This window comes from Pleurodeles waltl, chromosome 8, assembly GCF_031143425.1.
Source record: "Pleurodeles waltl isolate 20211129_DDA chromosome 8, aPleWal1.hap1.20221129, whole genome shotgun sequence".
NCBI lineage: Eukaryota > Metazoa > Chordata > Amphibia > Caudata > Salamandridae > Pleurodeles > Pleurodeles waltl.
This window is the reverse complement of record NC_090447.1, coordinates 510,050,031-510,070,033: the sequence shown is the minus strand read 5'-3', so window position 1 is coordinate 510,070,033 and position 20,003 is coordinate 510,050,031. Positions and strand designations below refer to the sequence as shown.

Genomic DNA, 20,003 nt, shown 5'->3' with positions numbered 1-20,003 from the left:
TCTTACACTCCCAGTGACCCTCTACACACTAACACTAGCCTAGGGGTCCATTCGTGGTTCGCATTCCACTTTCTTAGTATATGGTTTGTGTTGCCCCTAGGCCTATTGCATCCTATTGTATTCTACAGTGTTTGCACTACTTTCTGACTGTTTTACTTACCTGATTTTGGTGTGTGTGTATATTTTGTGTATTTTACTTACCTTCTAAGGGAGGATATCCTCAGACGTTTTTGACACATTGTCACTAAAATAAAGTACCTTTATTTTTAGTAACCCAAAGGTTTGTCTTTCTTATGATATAGTACCTATATGACATAAGTGGTATAGTAGGAGCTTTGCATGTCTCCTAGTTCAGCTTTGGCTGCTCTGCTATAGCTACCCCTATCAGACTAAGCTGCTAGAACACTACTAATAAGGGATAGCTGGACCTGGACAAGGTGTAAGTACCATTGGTACCCAATGTAAGCCAGGCCAGCCTCCTACACACTCTGATTGCCTGGAGCTCTAAGAGGCTGATATGGAGTACTTACTCCGCCGGACACCAGACGCCTCTGATCTCTGCCTCTCCCAGGTGGCCACCCCACCCCCAGAGTGACATCTATCACTACTGTCAGATCTGCTTGGGAAAGGGAGAGGGAGCTGCATCTGACGAAATGCCGTTTGTTAGCCACCACTGCAGATCTTCAGCAGTTTCCGTTGAGATTTGGACCATGTCCGAGAGATTCACCTGATTCTGCATTCACTGGAACTTCAGGTCCCACTGCAAAGCCTGCATGTGTCATCTGGCATGTGTGACCAGCAGGAGGCCATGAGGACCAGAAGCTTCAGTCAGCCTCACTGAAATCCAGGATAGAAGTTGAAACTGGTTTCACAACCTGAATATCCTGGACTCGCCGCTCAGCAGAATAAGCCCAAAACTGCTCTGTGTCCAGAACAGTTCAGATGAAAGGGAGCATCTCAGAGGGAGTCAGGTGTGACTTTTGCACATTTATAGTGTACCCCAGTGAATGCAGGAGGTCTGCCATAGTCTGAAGGTGTGAAATGACAACTTGGAACGAGCCTGCCTTCAACAGCCAGTCAACGAGAAAGGGAAAGACTGAAACCCATGAGCTGCGCAGATGAGCTGCAACCACAGACATCACCTTGGTGAACACCTGAGGGGAGCTAGTAAGGCTAAAGTGGAGCACGGCAAACTTAAAGTGCTTGTGGCCTACTGTGAACCACAAGTAATGTCTGTGGGGAAGCAGGCCGGGAATGTGGAAGTAAACGTCCTGCAAGTCTAATGCTACTATCCAGTCTCCTGGGTGCAGTACAGCCTGGGCCTCCCTCCAGGACCTGTGGCAGCACTTGCACAACCATATCCTACAATGTGGGGGAGTAACCGCCCAAAAGACATGCAGTGTTTACAGACCACAATGCCAGGCTAGGAGAACAAAATATCTTCACAAGTTGGTCCAGCCTCTTGGAGCTCCTATCTGGGAGTGCGGAAAGTAATGTGCCCTGGTATGTAGAGACTTAGAAAAACAAGTTCTCTGGGGTGGACTGTTGCGTCACAAAACCTAGGCCACCTGGTGCAGGGCAAAGGTCACGTTCACAGAAGCCCCTGCATTGGATTTGGACCAGGTACCCAGTAAGACATCTGTAAGGGCTTCATTAAAAGACAGCAGGGGTTAAGAGGATTAAGCCTGAGGCTGAAGCACCTCTGTCAAGCGGTTAGTCCGGACTGCCACTGAAGGAAGCTCAAGGTCCAGGACCTAGGCTGCTCTCCGCAACACCACTGAAAAGGTCACTCCCTCCTTTGCAGCCATGGTAGTGGGGGAGAGCAAGCCAATAACTGGGGAGGTATCCCGTCCACTGGCTTCACTCAGGTCTGTACCCCGGTTCATGGGGTCTTTCAGCTGGTATTCCAAAGGGTCCAGTGAACCCTTCCATTCCTCACCATAACGTAGCCCATAGGAATAAGGCTCAAGATACAACATAGGAAGCAAGGCCCCTGTCTGCTCCGGATGCCCATTCCGCTCCATGCCGTAGTCTGCAATGAGGATGGCCGGTGTTGGGACCAGTGTCGGAGAAGGTAGAGATGGTACGACCAAAACTGGTCCAGATCCAGGAATGAAACTTTGGGTGCCTCCCCTCAGAGGTGAGGTCGAAGCTGCAAGTGTTGAACTTGAAGGGGCCCCTTACGACTCCGCGGGGCCTGAAGGTGCACCAGCAGAGTCGGACTGCCTAAAAATGAAGCGCATGGCCTAAAATTTAAATAAGTTGAGAATGGGGTTGCTCTGACTCCCAGAAACTCAGGGAGCATGGAGTTGGCCTAGACGCAGGCTCCGCAGAGGGAGACCAAGACAGAAGACGCTTCCTTGTCTCGTCGACCGATGGATGAGGTGAAGTAAAACAACGTTTTGCTTTTGTCGACTTCTTCTTATGCCTTGACTTACCCGATCATCCTCAGGACTTGGAGTGAGACGATAAAGAGATGGGACTCCGTGACCTATCCGGAGACCTTCCTCTCAACCTAGACCGGGACGTAGGCATAGTCGAGCACCAGGCTGCCATTAGCTTTACGGACCGCTCCCTCGAAGCCTTCGGATGCATGGCCCAACACTTAGAGAACGACTTTGGGTTGAGGTTGCGCCCCAAACACCAAAGGCACAAGAGGTGCGATCAATCACAGACATCACCCGGTGAAATGGGTGGCAGGGCTTGAACCTGGACTTACATGAAGACATCCCTCTACACACCAGGAGTAGAAATACTCAAAAAACTTCAACAGACGATAAAGATCAGTCAAAAAGTGACTGAGGGGTAGCTCTTTCTTCAGACCAGCGCTAGCTAGCACGTAAAGAAAAGAACTGACGTCAGCTCACCAGGTGGCTCCTATATAGGACCAGTGACGTCATATCCAGCGCGGATGTCTCGGACGATGGACGCAGAGCAGATAAACACCACCTAACTGCACACAGGGGTACTGCTCGAGAACAATCTCCAGATCCAGACTGACGCCCGGGAAAAATTCCACAGTAAGGAATCTACTACTAGATACCTATCAGATTGGAGACAGTAGTGTCAATGGCTTGCCCAATGAAATGGGTGGTGTCCAAGCCACAACGAATTGTGAACATGGCCACATTACAACTGTCCTTTATAGCCTGTGCAGGAAAGAACCTTCTTTGACATGGTCACTGCCACTTTTTGCATGGTTTCTGGTGTAATTTTGACTGAAAGTGCACGGAGTCCCTTCTAACAAGTACCCAGTGCCAGATCTTTCCCCAATACTGCACAGTTGTTTTTCCCCAATTGGCAAAACCTTTAGCACTCACTGTAAGTCCCTAGTAAATGGTGCCCCTAGTACCTAGGGCCTGGGGTACTAAAGAGGGTACCCTAAGGGCTGCAGGACGAATTGTGCCAGGGTAAGCTGCATGTCTTGGTGCACACACAAGTAAAAACATGACATGGCACACAGCCTGTGTGCCATCTCACCTAAAGCCTTCATGCAATATATCCAAGTCCCCCCTCTAGCAGACCTTACAGCCCTAAGGCAGGGTGCATTTTATTACATATGGGAGCATATCTGCACAAGCAGATAGGCACCTGCTATGTCCTTATCGATTCTCAGACATAGTAAGTGATCAGGGAAGCCATGGGCTGGACAATGGTCTCTACGAGTTCCCCTGCTACATGATGTCTTCACTGACGATAGGGATGTTTGGTATCAAACATCTCATATTGGTGAGCCCACACTGATGCCAGTGTTTAATTCACCAAGACATGCACCAAGAGGGCACCTTAGAGGTACCCTTGAGAACCTACCAGATACTAGTGTGTTGGCTGATTGGTCCAGCTCAGCCACTTTAGCCACATTTCTGACACCCCCACCCCCCCTCAGTGAGAACCAGCGCTCTCGAGGGCCAGAGGCAAAAGTCTGTACTGGAAGGAGGTGTTAGCACCTCTCCCAGGCAGGATGGACATTCCAGGGTGGGAAGCTTCAAAGGCTTAGCTACCTTTGTAATGAGACCTAGGTTTCTCCAGGTGAAGGAGATGACCAACTCTCCTGTCCTGACCCCACTTATGGTGGCAGCACAGGCAGGAAAATTAGGCAGATTAAGAGGTGTGACCACTTTATGCCAGTCTCACCCTTAAGTCGGACAAACTGAAGTAGACACCACTTTTTAAATTCCTCAATATTGTTTGGAAGGAATTAGGCAACTAGGGTTAGGGTTACGCCCATTTCCCCAGTGAAAGTGGTCAAAGAAAAGGAATCGTCACTCTAAAGGTGGTCAGCCCATTGTCTACCACCTGGCACTCCATGTAATGCCCCTAAATTGAGTATTTAGGTGGTACCCCTAAACCCTAGAACTCAGATCCTGACTACCTCTAAAGAAAAGGACACAGAGGAGTCGCACCAGCAGTAGTGGAAAAGAAGAAGCAACTGACTTGATAACAGCTCCACCGGCCTGCCTGCTGACCTCGACAAACTCTGCCCAAAAAGACGACTTGTCCTGCAGTTGAGCTTCCAAGAAACCCAGGAGGACTGCCTGCCTGCCTACTACAAAGACTCAGACTCCCGTAAGCAGCAGATCTGCTCTGCAACAAAGTTTCAAGGAAGTACTCTCCAATCCCAGGTACAGCAAAGATCCGACACCCAAAGTGACCTCTGCACCAAACATCCACGACCTGAGGAGGTGAAGCCAACCAACTGCACCAGCCAAGTTCCCCAGCTGTCTAGAGTCTGAGTCCAACCAGGTTTCACCCCTCTTGGAGTCCCCCAAGTTGCCTGCAGCCTTTGCATGCAGGACCGCTCTCCAGCAGCCTGGTGGTGAGACAAAACCAAACACCTCCAGCGACCACTGCATCCGTCACCCCCAACTCAATCTGAGGTGGGTCAAAAGTGCCAACAATGTCTCCCGGCTCCCCTGAGCTCAAGTCCACCCTGGGTCCCTCCCTGCTGGAGTCCTTGAGGACACCTGCAGCCTGAACACACAGGACCCCCTGACCGCGGGCGCTCCAGGACAAGGAAATCAGACGCCTAAGGGACCCCCCCGCCCGCATCTGTTGCCCCGGGGCCCTGGAGAAAAGGACCAAAGGTGTATGTCCCCTTACATTCCACATTTACAACCTATCTTCGACTGGCCTCCTGGCCAGAGCCTGCAGCCTGTTTTCACAAAGCCCAATTGTCATTGGAATCCATTGGACATTCGACACCCGGCTGCCCCCATGCTGCCCGTATGACCTGCTGGTGTGGTTCTGATCAGTGTCCAGTACTCAACTTAACTCAGAGATTGGCCTTGTAAGTAGTTGTTAACCGTGTGCTGATGAACATTTTTTTCCTCCATAAGTTAACATTGAAGAATTCTGAAATTGCACTGCAGTTTTTTTAAATGAAAAAGTATTTATGCTTGAAAACGTACTTACCTTGTAACAAAGTTCTTGGCTTTAAAGTGTAAAGAGATAAAAGTACTATTTTTCTAAATTGGTCTCCGATTTATTCTTTGAGTGTGTGTTTTATTTATTGCTTTTGATAACAACGCATGCTAAGCATTGCCCTCTGATAAGCCTAGCTGCTCGCCCACACTACCACAAAACAGAGCATGAGTCCTATCTACTTTTGCCTCTGCAAACCAACTGGGGATTCACTGGACTCTCTGAACGGTGTACTAATTTTTAGTGCACCATATAGAGAGCCAGCTTTCTACAGCTTGGGTTAGTAGAGGGTGGAGGATTTGATGAACACCAGGAAGCATTTAAGGTGTAGAATCCCAAACAGCATATAAACAGAGGCCCAGCAGGCAAAAGGCATTAACAGAAAGGAGGGCCAAACTGGTGGAAGAAAATACTCTTCCCAAAGCTTTGGGAAGTCTGACTAGTAGATGTTTCCACCACTAAGCTCTTGGGTAAAGGGTGGTAGAACATAAATGCAGGGGGTTGCCTGGAGCACAGCAGTGGCGCCTCACAATCTGGCAAATCACTGGGAGGCTAGAGCATGGTTTGGCCAAGGCCCCTAGGAGAGTATCCATGAGTGCCTCAATAAAAGGGAGCAGGGGCTCATTAGTGGTTGCCTGGGCTGGTCAGGATTTCGGTTTGGACTCAAAGGTGGGAAGCTGGAGGTCAAGAACTGGGGCAGCTTTGCATAAGACCACTGAGAAGGAAGAACTCTTCAGTGGCAGGATCGGAGGATGTGGGTAAACTAGAATCAGGAGCGGTGTCAAAACTACTGGCCATTTGGAGACCATCATACCAATTCTCCTCATGGTAGGATGGCCAAGTTGATCGCGTATCCTAATCATTGTCAGAATCGATACTAAACAAGGAATGTAGCCTACAAAATTTTCATTGTGGCGGTGGGACATCAAGCAGAGCAGGCTGAGGTTGGATGGAAACAGAGCGTGGCCTCGGTCAAGGCTGTTAATACGCCAACTCAAGAGTCAGAAAGCACAAGGGGTGCCTTGTTTTCCTGTGACAAAGTCTGCATCAGGATCGATGCCCTGGGAACCAGTGGGAATCTCTGAGTAGGAGGCAGAGTTGAGACAGGAGTTGGGAGAGCCCTACAGGTGGTACTGGGGCGTCCAACAGGCACTGAGGGCAAACCCACCAGTGTTACTGCAGATCATGGGTCTCTCTGCTCCTTGAGTACCACAGGCACACCAGGGGAATTGGACCATGGCCGTGCAGAAGTCTTGATTTGCCGCGGTGCCATAGGTGGCAAGGAAACTCAGGTTGTGCCAGAAGAAGTTGCTGGATCAGCTTTTAAGTCAACCGACTCCAGGAGCGAAGTCAGTAGTACCAATAACACCCATGTGCCTTTCTCAGGAGTTTGAGAGCTTGGTGGGGAGAGGAACAGAGTCTGCTTTTTGTCTTTTTTTCTTTGACTTACCCAAGGTATGGAGTGAGGCTGAGCAACCTTGGGGTCAACTTCTGCGACTTCTGAACCAGGAACGGAACAAAAAGGCAGTTTACAAGGAGAAGAACCGCAATCCTGCTCTATGCATGGGTTCTTAAAGTGGTTTGATCAGTTGTGCATCTATCAGACTGAGGGCCTGCAGGAGGCTGGACCAGTGTGTGGTGGACCTCTAAGGTGTTACACCTTATACTGGGTCCAGGAAACCCTTATTAGATAGCGTTAGTGTGTCTAGGAAGCCAGGGATCACCAGTGGTAGCATTGGTGAGCAGCCAAGGCTTATCTAGGAGGAGTGTGAAGCACTTGCAATACCAGTACTCACACAGTAACGTAATCTAAATGAAAGTAACCAGATAGTGTTGCAACAATAAAGGTACTTTATTTCAGGAACACCAAACTAGATTACTACAGGCAACCCCCCATCTGGAGGTAAGTATACACAAAATATATACAGGTAAGTATTAGGAAACTGCACAGAATAGCAAGGGCCATGGGGGGGGGGCTAAACCAGATACTAAAAAAGTGAAATGGGAGAATGGGTCCCCCACCAGAGGATATGGAGTAGTTAGCCAAGGGCTGTGAGAGAGTGGAACCCTAAGAGGTAAGTATCTAGAAGACCCCAAGTGACGAGATAAGTTACCTGGTCGTCCCATAGGCTAACATGGGGACTCTTAAATTGCATATTGCAAGAACAGGACCAGGCCAGTGGACCTCAATGGTGGATTCTGGATGAAGAGGACCTGCAAAAGAAGGGGACAGAGTCCAGTCTATGTAGGAGTGTCAAGGTGGGGCAGGAGGCAAAGCCCACCCTTCTGTGGGTGAAGATCTAGGTCGACAGTGGTGGATGAAGTCCAACTGGGGAGTCTAGGAGCTGCAGAGGAGTCCCTGAAGTCGCCTAGGAGCTGTCCCTCGGCGGTCACCGGATTGCAGATGGGTCAGTGGTCAGGAAGACCACCAACAAGCACAAGCAAATGTAACTGGAGCTGTTGGAGATTTGCAGCACTGAAGAGGACCAGGAAGTTCCTGGGGACACGACCCTTCGGGAAGTCCGGAATGACCTAAGAAAGACAGGAGGTCACTGACATCTGTCTAACCTGAAAAGTCAGATGCTCCCATGGGCCTCTGTCCATCTTGATTTCAAGATTGCAGAATCAAGTGGCCACCTGGAGGAGCTCTGGGCACAACCCCTGGGATGGTAATGGACAGGGAAGTGGTCACTCCCCTTTCCTTTATGTAGTTTCGTGCCAGAGCAGGGATTGGGGTCCCTGGACTAGTGCAAACCGGATTATGCAAGGAGTGCACCAAATGTGTCTTTCAAAGCAAGCCAGTGGTGTGAGGAGGCTACCCCTCCCCAGCCTTGTAACACTTATTTAAAAGGGAAAGGAGGTTGCACCCCTCTCCCACATCCCCAATCCTTTGTTTTGTCTTCCCCTGCTTGAGCTGGAGGGCAGAATCCTGTCTGAGGGGCTTCAGCAGAGTAGGTTGCTCGCAGATCCTGGAAGACTGGTAGGGGCAATACTGGGGGGGTCCTCTAAGGAGCCCCCAGAGTGCATGGAATCATGCCACCAATACTGGCATCAGTATTGGGGTATGATTCTGACATGTTTCATGCCAATCATGCCTAGGTTCAGAGTTACCATTATGTAGCTGGACCATAGGCAAAGGCCTATGGCCAGTACACAGCAACAATGGCTTCCCAGCACTAAAGAAGTCCAGTGAACTGGAACTGGAGTTCTTAGGGGCACTTCTGCTCTTGCAGGGGGCCCACACACACTGGGACCTGCACACTGTCCTTAGGGCTGGGCAGGCCTACCACAGGGGTGATTTACAGTCACCTGGTGTGGTGATCAGCAGTGAAAGGGTGCATGCACCTTGTCACGCAGGCTACAAATGGCAGGCCTGAAGACAGTTTGCATGGGCTCCCATGGGTTGCATAATACACGCTGAGGCACACAGGGGACCCCTTGGTGTACAAATGCCCTGGGTACCTATGCAGCATACATTAGGGACTTAAAGGGGTACACCTATATGCCAATTGTTGGGTGTAAAGAGTACTAAGACAACCAAATTTAGAGGAGAGGGTACAATCACTGGGGTCGTGGTTAGCAGGCTCTCAGTGAAAATAGTCTAAGCACACTGACAACAGGCAAAAAGTGAGGGTAACCATGCTAAAAAGAGGGACTTTCCTACAGGGCCAATGTGGAGTGGGTGCTGCTCTGGGCAGGGCAGTCTTTTTGCTCCATTCATAAAACCTTTAACCGCTGAAATCTGAAGAAAGTCATTCCCAGCACGCCTCATGTGTACTCTACAATGGCTGTCCGGTGTCATCGTGGGGTGGGAGTGCCTATCCTCCAGTAGTCTGCATGAGATATTTTAAGACTGTGGCATCACATGTGGGGCCTTTTTTATGTACTATTTTCTAAATCTGTTCAATTTTTTGGTTTAGCACCTATGTGTTGTTGGTCTTCTTGCTTGAGTACATCTATGATTTCTTTTGGTAGTTGGAGATATCCAAATGCTATGTCCTCAGGAGCAGTGCTGCCAGACTGAGTGTTTATGATTCCAGGAGTGGAATACTTTGCCCCAATGCAAGATTAGGCTGTCCTGTCAATAGCTGCATCATGTTTCCTTGCGACCATTCAACTAGGTCGGAGAATCATGTTTGTCTGGCCCATGGTAATGCAATGAGGGTGAGAGTGACATGGGAACCTGTTTGTTCCTCTAGGAGCAGAAAAATCAGAGGGATCAGTGTATATGTGTATGCAAATTTCCCTTGTGGTGTGAACAAGTCTACATGTGGGGCGCCCGACTTTCTGAAGATCTGTTGTAGTACCAGCAGGTTTAGTTGTGGACCACACTGTTTTGCCTGCTTAATCTGTCTGCTTCTGTGTCTCTCACTCCCAGTAGGTAAACTGCTATTAGCAGTATGTTCCTCTGAAAGGCCCATGTCCAAGTCAAGATCTCATGTGCTAGGCTGGATATCATGAGCTTCCCCACAGTCCCCCTCTAGTGCTTGCCCCCTAATGGCAGAGGCAAGCTTGTTCTGTCATTGCCTGGACTATACTCTCTAGAGGGAAGCCTTTACCTTGTTCTGAGACCAGTTTGACCCGCAGGAAAATGCTTTACCTTTCGGGTACTGTGGGTGATTTCTCCAGGTTTATAAAAAATAAAAAAACAGAGCATGTGCAGTATTTGTATGACCTTGTTTGTGTTATCTTTGCACCGCTTGTACAACCTTGCCTATACAAGTAAATAGTCCAGGTAGCGGTCCCCCTTCCTTCTTGGGTCTGCTGGTATGACAGCGAGGTATTTTGTAAAGACTTGAGGTTCCTACTTTGCCCTGAAAAGCAACACCATGAAATGGTAGTGAACCTTGTGTATCACAAATCCCAATAACTTTTCTGCTGTTCATTAACACATACAAATACAGGTCCTTGAGGTCGACTGTTGTCATGTAGCCCCCCCCTTACTGGTCAGTGGGGCAACGTTTTGCAGTGTTATCTGAAATTTGTGTGCATTGATGTATCTGTCTAGGGCCCTGAGATCCAGGATGGGCCTTAAGTATATATCTTTTTTAGTGGCTATGAAGTAGGCAAATACGCCTCTTTTTCTCTTTCTGATGATGGCACATTCTCTACTGCCCTTTCACATATCATGTTGGAGCTTTCCTTTTTTCAAGTTTATGGTGACCTTGTTGCTTTGGGGTCCTGTCCCTAGTATGATGTTAGATGGCGTTTTTACGAGATGTATATATTATCCTTATCAGATTAAGTATAGTATCCACTTACCAAAGGTGATGATGTGCCATCCCCCGAGAAATCCTTCAATTCAGTCCCCTCCTGGGCTTGAGAGAAGGGGCGGGTGTTCTGCAGAGTCACTAGCTGGTGTATCCTGCACAGTGCTGTATGTCTTCCATGTGTCCTCCTTCAAAAGGCGCGGCTCTGCTTTTCGGTGTAGTACCACGGTTTTGGCGTGATGTGATTTGATCGTTACTCAGACAAACAACTATTGGAGGCTGATGGTTGTGAACATCCTTGTCAAGTCATTCTCTTTCGTGAAGCGGTAGCTCCCCTAGTGTCCCTTCAACTGCAGTGCGCCCATTGTCCTTCATTCTCTGAAGGGACTTGTCTACCATCTTTTGAAGAGGGATAGACCTGTGACAAGCATGTTCACAACTGCTGCTTGCACTTCCTGCTTGTACCCAGACACCCCAATCCAGGTGCTCATCTTGAGCGTGGCTCCAGTGTAGACTTGCTTTGTGGCAGTTTCTGCAGCATATGGGGCTTATTTCAAGCAGGAATTGCTGATTTTCTTCCTCTCCTGGATTAGTGCCCTCCCTGTCATTTAATATTGCTCTTAGCGGTGTTACAGAAGACTCATCTCCTCCAACTTCTGGTAGGCATACCAGTTTAGGAGGACATTGGAATTAGCGATTTTCCACTAAACCGCAACACTCCATCCTCATGCCTACCTTGTCCACCCACTTTCTCAATCGGATGGTGAGTCCAGTGATGCCAGTTGATTTGCTTGTTTGCCTGCGACTGAGACAATGATGGAAGCCGTAGCCACTGATCCTCTAGTGTAAGTGCAGTCCTGTGCAGAGTGCCTGTATTTTTACTCCACAGGTAGAAGAACAGCCTTCGATGTTGCTGTTTTTTTTTTTTTTTTAAGGATTCGCTTCCCTGATCAAGTACACTTTGAAGCACAGAGAAAAGAGCTCCTTCGCTGTGATAGCAGTAAGGTTTCCAACAAGAATCACAACTCCCTTGGTTCCTCCGTAAGTTTGACAGCATAGTTGTGGCTCGTTTCACCACTGCGTGGTTGACAGAAATGTCATCTGGTGGCAAGGGCATCCAGGGGGTATGTGTCCACACCCACCTCTGATGAGGCTGTATCTATATCCTGCCATTCTCCCGAAGTGCATGCTTCGAATATTACTTCATGGCAGAAGCTTTTGTTTAAGTCATCTTCAATTTCAAAGGTCTCCTCCTGCTTGGGTGTTGCCGGAAGTTCGAACTCTCAACCTGTCTTTCCCTCGAGCGCCGAAGTGGGATCTTGTATCCCTTCAAGGAGAATTCCTCCTTTTCATTAAAACCTCCATTTCGGCCTCCGGGGCCTCATCTTCCTTTCGATATCCTGTGATTTCTTCTCTGCATTGATGTCAACCACAAGTGGCTTCTTTTTGGGTGCCAAAGAGGTCCCCTAGTGGAGCGACATCTGCTATCTGTGCTTTTGATCTCCTTTCAGAGTTGAAGGCCAGTCCTGAAGTTTTGCCACATGTGGTGTCCTTCTTTAGTTCTAAGAGGCTCTTTAGTCTTCTATTCAGCATATGCCATCTTCAAGGGAGAAGTAGGCTGGCCCTACCACCAAATAGACAACGCCCAAACAAAAAAAGATGATGATTTCTGACTCAACCACTAGATGGTAAAATAAGGCATACCATGTGAATCCAAAACAACAACCCAAACCATGCCCAAGAGTCTTGGAGTTCATCTCTCCAACTGCTTCACTCTAGTGGGGAGACTGACCCATCATTCAGCTCCTCAGAAGTGAGCCTCTCCCAATTTGCTCACAAAAGCAAAACAATAACATAGCAAGTCTACCAGTGTGTAAGTGAATCATGGACAGTACCTTTCAGGATACTAGAAACATAATTATGCACGTCGGAGGCCAATCCAAACCTAAGAAGGAACCCTACAAAATCCCCTAGGTTGGGAAACAGCTCCTTCTAGGTCCAAGGCCCGTTTGCCAGAATCACACCAGTGAGGAGCAAACTCTGCCTTCGGTGTCAAAGGGAAGGCAGAGCGCAAGTCTCTCTAATTACAACGCAAATCTGAAAGAAAGACAAGCCTAGGGCAAAAGACTACACTTCCCATTCTCTAGCTACCTCTGAAGAATGTTAGTTGGAGGAGTACCTTCAGGACCGTGCTGTCATCTAACCTACCCATTAGTTTGGAATGCACCACATATCCACACACTCATACCCCACTGGGGTTGGGTGGTTAAAATCCTCTCCCAGTAGGGTGTCCTCTTCCAAAGGGCTACCCTAAAGGGACTACTTTCCCTCTCCAAAGAGAAGTGAAAAGTGGGTTCCTCTATCCAGGAAGACATTTCCAGGGAGCTGGAGGAGGGCACAGAAAACTCTTTAGACCCATCATTCAAAAGGGACTACCATGTCCAAGGTAGCCTCCTAATTTTATCAATTAGTTCTTTTTCTGAAGAACTGGTGAAGGAATGTGATGGTTCTAGATTCCTTTCAATAAGATTTTTAGTTTAGACTTGCCCTTCTGTCCCTCAGTCATGCTACCCCTGAAACAAATAGTTGTTAGCAGTGTTAGTGAAAATTATTCCAGAAAATGTGCAATTATACTGTAATATTAAAAGGCCACACTTGGCATGTGAAGTAAAAACAAAGAACAGGATTCCCTGCCTGTATAGGTGACTATATTTGTTTAGATAATACACTTCATCCCCGAAAGCACATTACTTTGAAAGTATATCACGCTTTACCTTAAGTGCTTCCACCCTGTGACAAAGCATCTGGAGTAAGGACTTCTGATCTTCTACCCAGCGAGGTGGGGTTTTTGGAGAGAGCTAAGGAAACAAATTATGATAAAATACACATTAGGATAGGTCCACATGATTAATGGGTAACCACATTTTTTTCACTCAATGAAAGTTCCAGCTCCCCCTCTATTCCACCCACCAACCAGGGAAATGATGCTGCTCCAAGTTTCTGTCATGAACCGGAGTGATGGAGAGACCAATAGGACTGATTTCTGAATTTGTATTCATTAATGAACCATTAGCAGTTCTAACAAAAATGATGTTCATAGCTTCAAGCAGTACACAGAAATATTAGCAGATTTCAGGAGTCACAGAGTGGTTGACTGATGAAACAGGACAGAACCAAACATTACAAGGTAGTCCGTTTAAGCATGCATTACATGAATGTACTTGTGGAAATCCTGCTACCCTTATACTGGCATTAAAGTGCTTTGTCAATCTGGGTGCTTTTGTGCATACCTAGGAGTTCTCCAAAATCGTGTCTACTGGTGTTTGCTTGTGAGAGGTTAATAGATGGTTTGTTCTATGTTTAACTTAGATGTTTCCTGCCTAGGTTAGTGTGACAGTAAAAGGAGTTAGAGCTTGATAAATCTTTGTAGTGTCTTGTGTAAGGAAGTGATACCTCGATTATCAACGTATTTAAACAAACATTTTATGGTGTTCATGGAGGAGGTTTCCTGATAAAGTAAATGGGACACAGGATTGGATTTGAAAATCCATAAGGGAAGAGGTCGCTGTGAGTTGAAGATAGTACCAGACAAAACGACCAAATAATTCAAATGAACTGAAACCTTGAGATGGCACATGGAAGTCTGGAGACACATTGAAGGTTAAATTTCGCAGAATGTAGGCTGATTGTAAAAGGTGTCTTGGGAAGGAGGGAGAGGCAATGCTATGTACAACATAAAAAAGACGCATCACTTTACAATGTGTTTATGATGTGATCAACCAGTATGGCGTTGGTTACGCAAGTCAAATTGTTTTGAGGAAGGTTAAGTAGTGTCCAGGTCATCAGACTGATAATCTGGTCACTGGGTAAAAAACATGCAAAAGGGGAGTCCCATAAACAAGATGTTGCAACAGTTAAGTTTGCGCATAACCAGTGTGCTGATCTGGGATTTTGCTATCTGAAACAGGGATAACATTTCTCTAATGTTTAGGTGCTGTAACCTATTAGAAACTGAACAGATCAACTAAGTTCTTGGTTGGTGCATACTATCATAAGGCATCCAGAGTGAAAGGAATGGGAGTGAGGAAAAAGATAGGGAACTGATGAGGGAGGAAAAGTAAGGATTTCAGTTTTGGGGGAATTCAATATTAGTGAGCTGCGAGCTATTCAGTGTTTGAATACAGTCACAAATGTTAGTGTGTAGGAGAGGGTGCAGGGAACACAAAAAAGCTATGGGTGTCATACAAAAAGGCTAAGGAGACATCACAAATGGATGTGTTGTAGAAGGTAATAAGGAAATATCCCAAGAAAGAGTTGGTGGATTGGGTTATAACAATCAGTACAGGGATGTGCTGAGCGCAATAAGCTACAGCAGTGAAAATTGTTAAGAGAAAGACAGCCGGCAGGAGATTTAGTACACAGAAGGGAGCACTTACTTAGAATGAATATCACACTTTCAAGTAGGGGTATGATCAGAGGAATTGACAGTTGGTTTATCTGCAGCTACAAGACGAATGCAGGTTTAAAATAATTTGTACAGGTCTCAGGGGGAAAGAAGTGAGACAAGGCAGGATGCTCAAGGATAGGGTTAGTGGTTTTGCAATTGAAGGAGCTAAGGGGCAGAAGGGAAGCAGGAGAATTTGGCAAAGAGCCACTTCGGCAGAAGAGGCTGAAGTGAAAGAATTTGAGCAGCATACGTAAGAGGAGGAGCAGGCGTGTGGAAGAGGAACCACAAGACTCTTCCCTTAATGTGTTTCTGACATGTACAAATTTAGTTGAAAACTAAGAAGGATGTCCTTAGATGTCATGTCTTCGTCATAAGGGATGGGGAGTAGAACAGAGAGTTAAAAGCATGTACTAATTTCTGTGAGTGCAGTGAGAAGGAAGCAATAAGGTACATTTAAATGACTGGGTGGAATTAAGGCCAGAGGTCAGCATAATTTTGTAGTTGCCAATGTGTGCAAGACCTCATCTGTATGTATGTGCGCTCATTTATGTTTTGTGGTATTGGATTGCTGATGTGATTCAGGGCTGTGGGGAAAGTGGTTGAGTTTATAAAGGTGCAAATGTGACACTGAAGGGGAGATCAGCATACTGCTGAATTGATCAAAAAGAGGTGCTATCATGGTGTGCAGTCAGAAATGTATTTGCTGTAGGCAGTTAGTGAGCAAGTCTGGAAAGAATTTACATCTGCCAATTGGGGAATGAGATAGAATGAAAACTAATCTAGATCAAGGACTGGGTGGAGGAAGAAGAAGTGATATAGTGGTTGCAGTGAGGGAGTGAAGCATAAACTAGATTGGGGTCAAGTGGACTGCCTTGACAGTGAGTTAGGATAATGTGAGAATGTTGTATTGTGATGAAATAAGGGCTGAAGGGCAAGCAGCACTGTTAGAAATGCAACGTGCTTAAGAGAGGATGGATGTGTTAACAGTGTGAATGTTCTAAACAATTTTAGAAGGGCTCGAACACTGCTGGCTTTCTCATAAGAAGGTGGACTTGGTGGTGTGTAATGCACCTACAGAAATAGTACCCCTTGATCAATCCATGTGTCAAATAAGGCAATGAAGAGAAGATGGACTGAGTTTGAAAGTAGTCAGTGATGTAGACTTAATGCATGTAAAAGAGGCATTTCTCCTAGCAACATCACAGGGACCCAAGGAAGAAAAGTCACTTGCAAAGCTTAGTAAAGCTGTACCCAAGTACCTCCAAGTCATTTTCTTTTCCATTAAAATCTGAGCTTTGTACTGATGGCAGTAGTGCACTCATGTACCCCCCTTTCTATGCAAGAGTGGACACTACCCCTCAAACAGAACCCTAGCAGTGAATGACAGTGCGATTACAGTCTTGTCTACACCTTTGTAGATGACTGCCTACCAGCTGTCCATAGAAAGTAGCCCCTCAAAGCTCCACAAAGGTGTCTCTTTGCCCTGATTTCCGAATGGAGGGTATGAGTGGGGTGTCTGTGTAGGTTTCTAATATTTGTCTCAGTTTGTCTCACACACTTGAACGGTGAAGGCAAGCTGGTATGTATGTGCATGCTGTTTGGACATGGTGGTCTCATTTGTATAAGTTATCCATTTTTAGGCATACTAATTTGCACACATGCATTTCCTGTCCCCCTCGCCAAAGCCTGTGTATTTAGTTCCTGGAGAAGGCCATCAATACAATACTCTCATCTAAAGAATGATTCCCCTGCATAGGGTGCACAAGACACACAGAACAGGTCAGAAGTGGTTTCACTAGGGACACTGGGATCAGAAACCCACAAAATTTGGCCACCAACAGAAACAGAGGACCCTGAGAGATTTTCAATGTTGCAGACCCACAAATGGGCACCTTCCTTTTTCTTCCAAACAATTTCTATTGGATTTTATATATTTTAAGAATCTGTCAACATAATAGGAGAAAAGCCAGAATGGAATGCATGCATCAGACACATTGCTATTTCGGTATAAAAGAACATAAGATGACAGGTTTCGAGACATTTACAATGAATTACATGGGAAGTAGTAGATGTATGCTAATTGTAAGCTTCGATTTGTGCGTCTGTCTGTAGAGTGAGAACGGGATGTACTGGCTCAGAATGAGGTGTGAGTACTTTCATCACTCTGCCGTGTGTTGTTGCGTGCGGTTTCACTGTGACTCTGCATGACTATTTGTCCTGGAAGTATAGCAGGGGTCCAATAAGAACCAACGTTTCAAAAGCTTCTGACAACAGGTACGGAAGACTAGGACGGGGGATAGGGTGTGGAGTGTTGAAGGAGGGAGCGGGAGGAGCGCAAGAAAAGTGGTGTAGGGAGGCAGTATGAGTTTCGTAAGACTGATGGACCGAAGGGCATCTCGTGAGTTGGGGAGGGGGTGTGGAGTGAAAGGTGGGGCAGGAAAATAGCTATCTGAGCGGTGATTTTTTAGACATATCTCAAAAGGCCATTGGGGTGGAGGAACAGGATTAAGTCATCATGAGAGAGGTTAGGTTAATTCTCTATCAGGCTTGTGACCGTGTCAAGTCGTGGATTATGGCACTTAATGGTCCCTGCAGTACGCTGGATGGTTTAAGTCGTCATGTTTGGGATGGAGTCAATAGGAAATCCTCCTTGGTTAGGTCCTTAAATTTCAAGAGCATAACATCCCAGGCTGAGGCAACAGGGCTCAGTTGTATTCGGTGGGCCTCTTCCCAATATAGCGCAGAGCATTCTGTCTCCCCCAGTGGGTCAGTGCCACCCGCCACTGGGGGAGAACCAGGGGTTTGGGGCTATCCAGTGCATGGAAAAAGACGTTTGGACAGCAGGAAGGCAAGCATGGAGAAGTGCACCAGCACTTTGTGGTGTTTCCGTCTGTGGATGATGGCCATGGCCTCCCATGTACTTAATGTAGTCAGTTCAGTGACCGTGGTTATCAAGGGGTGCAAGTCGTGCCAGAAGTTTTCTATACTAGGGAAGGACCAAAGCATATGTTGGAGGTCGGTGACTTGGGAGGATCATCTAGGGCAAGTGTGACTGGCTGTGGGGAACATTCGATTTAGTCAGGAGGGTGTGAAGTACATCCTATGTAAAATTATGTACTGAATATTCTTGAAGTGTGCATTCTGTGAAAAGGTTTTTGGGGATTCCACAGCTCTGGTCCCCTCAGAGTCATGTAAAGGTCTTACCAAGTCCTTCTCCCAGAGGCTCCAGAGGTTGACCAGAGGGGTGTACACATGTTCCCTCACAGCTTTATACAGCCACATTATAAGATGTCACCCACTATCCATGAGGTATAGGGTATGTATTACCACAAATGGGCACCTTCCAATGGCCGCTAGAGAGGTACAAGTACTGGACCTCTGGGCCCAATACTCTGTTTATTTTTTGATATATGGATACCAATGTGACCTTCACAGAACTGCAGAACAAACTTAGACATTACTTACCTGCAAAGAAGAGCTGGGTAGCTCCTGCCACAAAGGGCAAATCCAAACTGAATTAAAGATCTGTGCAAAGACAGCTCGAGGTGGATGGACTGAGACTGACAAGGAGATACAAAGTCTCCACAGCACAGATACTCATAAAAAATCAAGATTCAAAAAAGAGGATCATCATTGTAGAGGAGCTGTGTGTTACCAAACGTCAAAGCAAGTGTGAACTTGCATTATCCCCCAAAATCTGCCATATCAATCACATTTTTCCTGATTCCTCTCTTTGTTCAGCCACAAAAAGACCACGTAGCTGTCCGTCTTTAAACACACAGCATGGGATACAGTTCTGCTGGCTGGTGGCACCCTAGATTCCCGAGCAAATTATCTTCACAGCCCTACTGTTTCCAGTGATACTAACATTTATAGTTATGGTAATTAGATAACCCTAAAAAAGGAGGTACTGGTTGAAAATGGGACAAACATGGCTGCCAATGTAAAACTCTGACCACAACAGGTGCATATCAAGGTGCAGGACCTGAAAGGAAAAGGCACACCAGAACCAACCTAGCAAGTAAAGACTCACCATAAGGTCCCTTTTGAAACTAGGACAACCAGCTAGGCACAAAAATAATTGTCAGGCTACAGTACAGTCATGTGACTGGTATAATGAGTACTTAACTGGACACTGGTGAGGAGACACAGGGGCCACTGGTAGAGCACTGCTAACTTTGCTGATTAGGGTTCTTAATTCCTTGGTTATGGGGGGAGCAGCTTTTATACGAAGTCTTCACACCAGAATGGTACTAAGATTCGCCCAGAGTGCCTGCTTCTTTTTCCCTTGCTCACATTTGATACCCCTTTATAAGCGAACACCTCTCCCTTACCACTAACGACCTGTGCACTCCTGTACATCCAGAGTTGACCCGAACCCAGCCAAATAGATAACACTAGGCATACAGCTAAAGTTATAAGCAATCTTAAACCTAGGACAAAAAATGCAATAATGTTTGGGGTTCTATCTCAAACATAGATGGTGTACTACTTTCTGTATTGTTTTTCCATTTTAGTTTTGCATTGCTTTTAATAATGTCTTTTTGTGATGTAAAGCACTAAGTGGACATTGAGGTTATTAAGCGTTACATATAGTGAATTTGAGTATACAGCACCTTTCAGCTCTTGGAGTGAATCTTCACTGCCCGCATTTCCTATCATGAGCGTAGAGTACCCACATTGAGTACCACACAGTTATCAAATGGGAATGCATTAGGATTATGTCCCAGGACTATTGGTGGCTACTGACAGTACATTGCCCAGTAATTACTGGCTACCCCAGGATTTCAAGAGCAGAACTCAACAGGAGCAATTGTAGAATTTAGATATCTGCAGTGTGAGCTGAATGTTGGAACCTGATTATGTAATAAGGGTGGCGAGCAGGGGATGGGCTTGCTTAGGAGTTTATGGACAATATAGAGGGA

At 46.6% G+C, this 20,003-nt stretch overlaps 1 protein-coding gene across 2 annotated transcripts in view; it reads right to left on the bottom strand.

The window, feature by feature from the left end:
* Positions 1-20,003, bottom strand: part of LOC138250080 (E3 SUMO-protein ligase RanBP2-like) — an 894,326-nt gene that overhangs the window by 464,622 nt on the left and 409,701 nt on the right. For both annotated transcript variants that reach the window (XM_069204480.1, XM_069204481.1), the window contains exon 17: positions 13,406-13,489. In XM_069204480.1, coding sequence (XP_069060581.1) covers positions 13,406-13,489 — 84 coding nt within the window. The remainder of the gene's footprint in view (positions 1-13,405; positions 13,490-20,003) is intronic.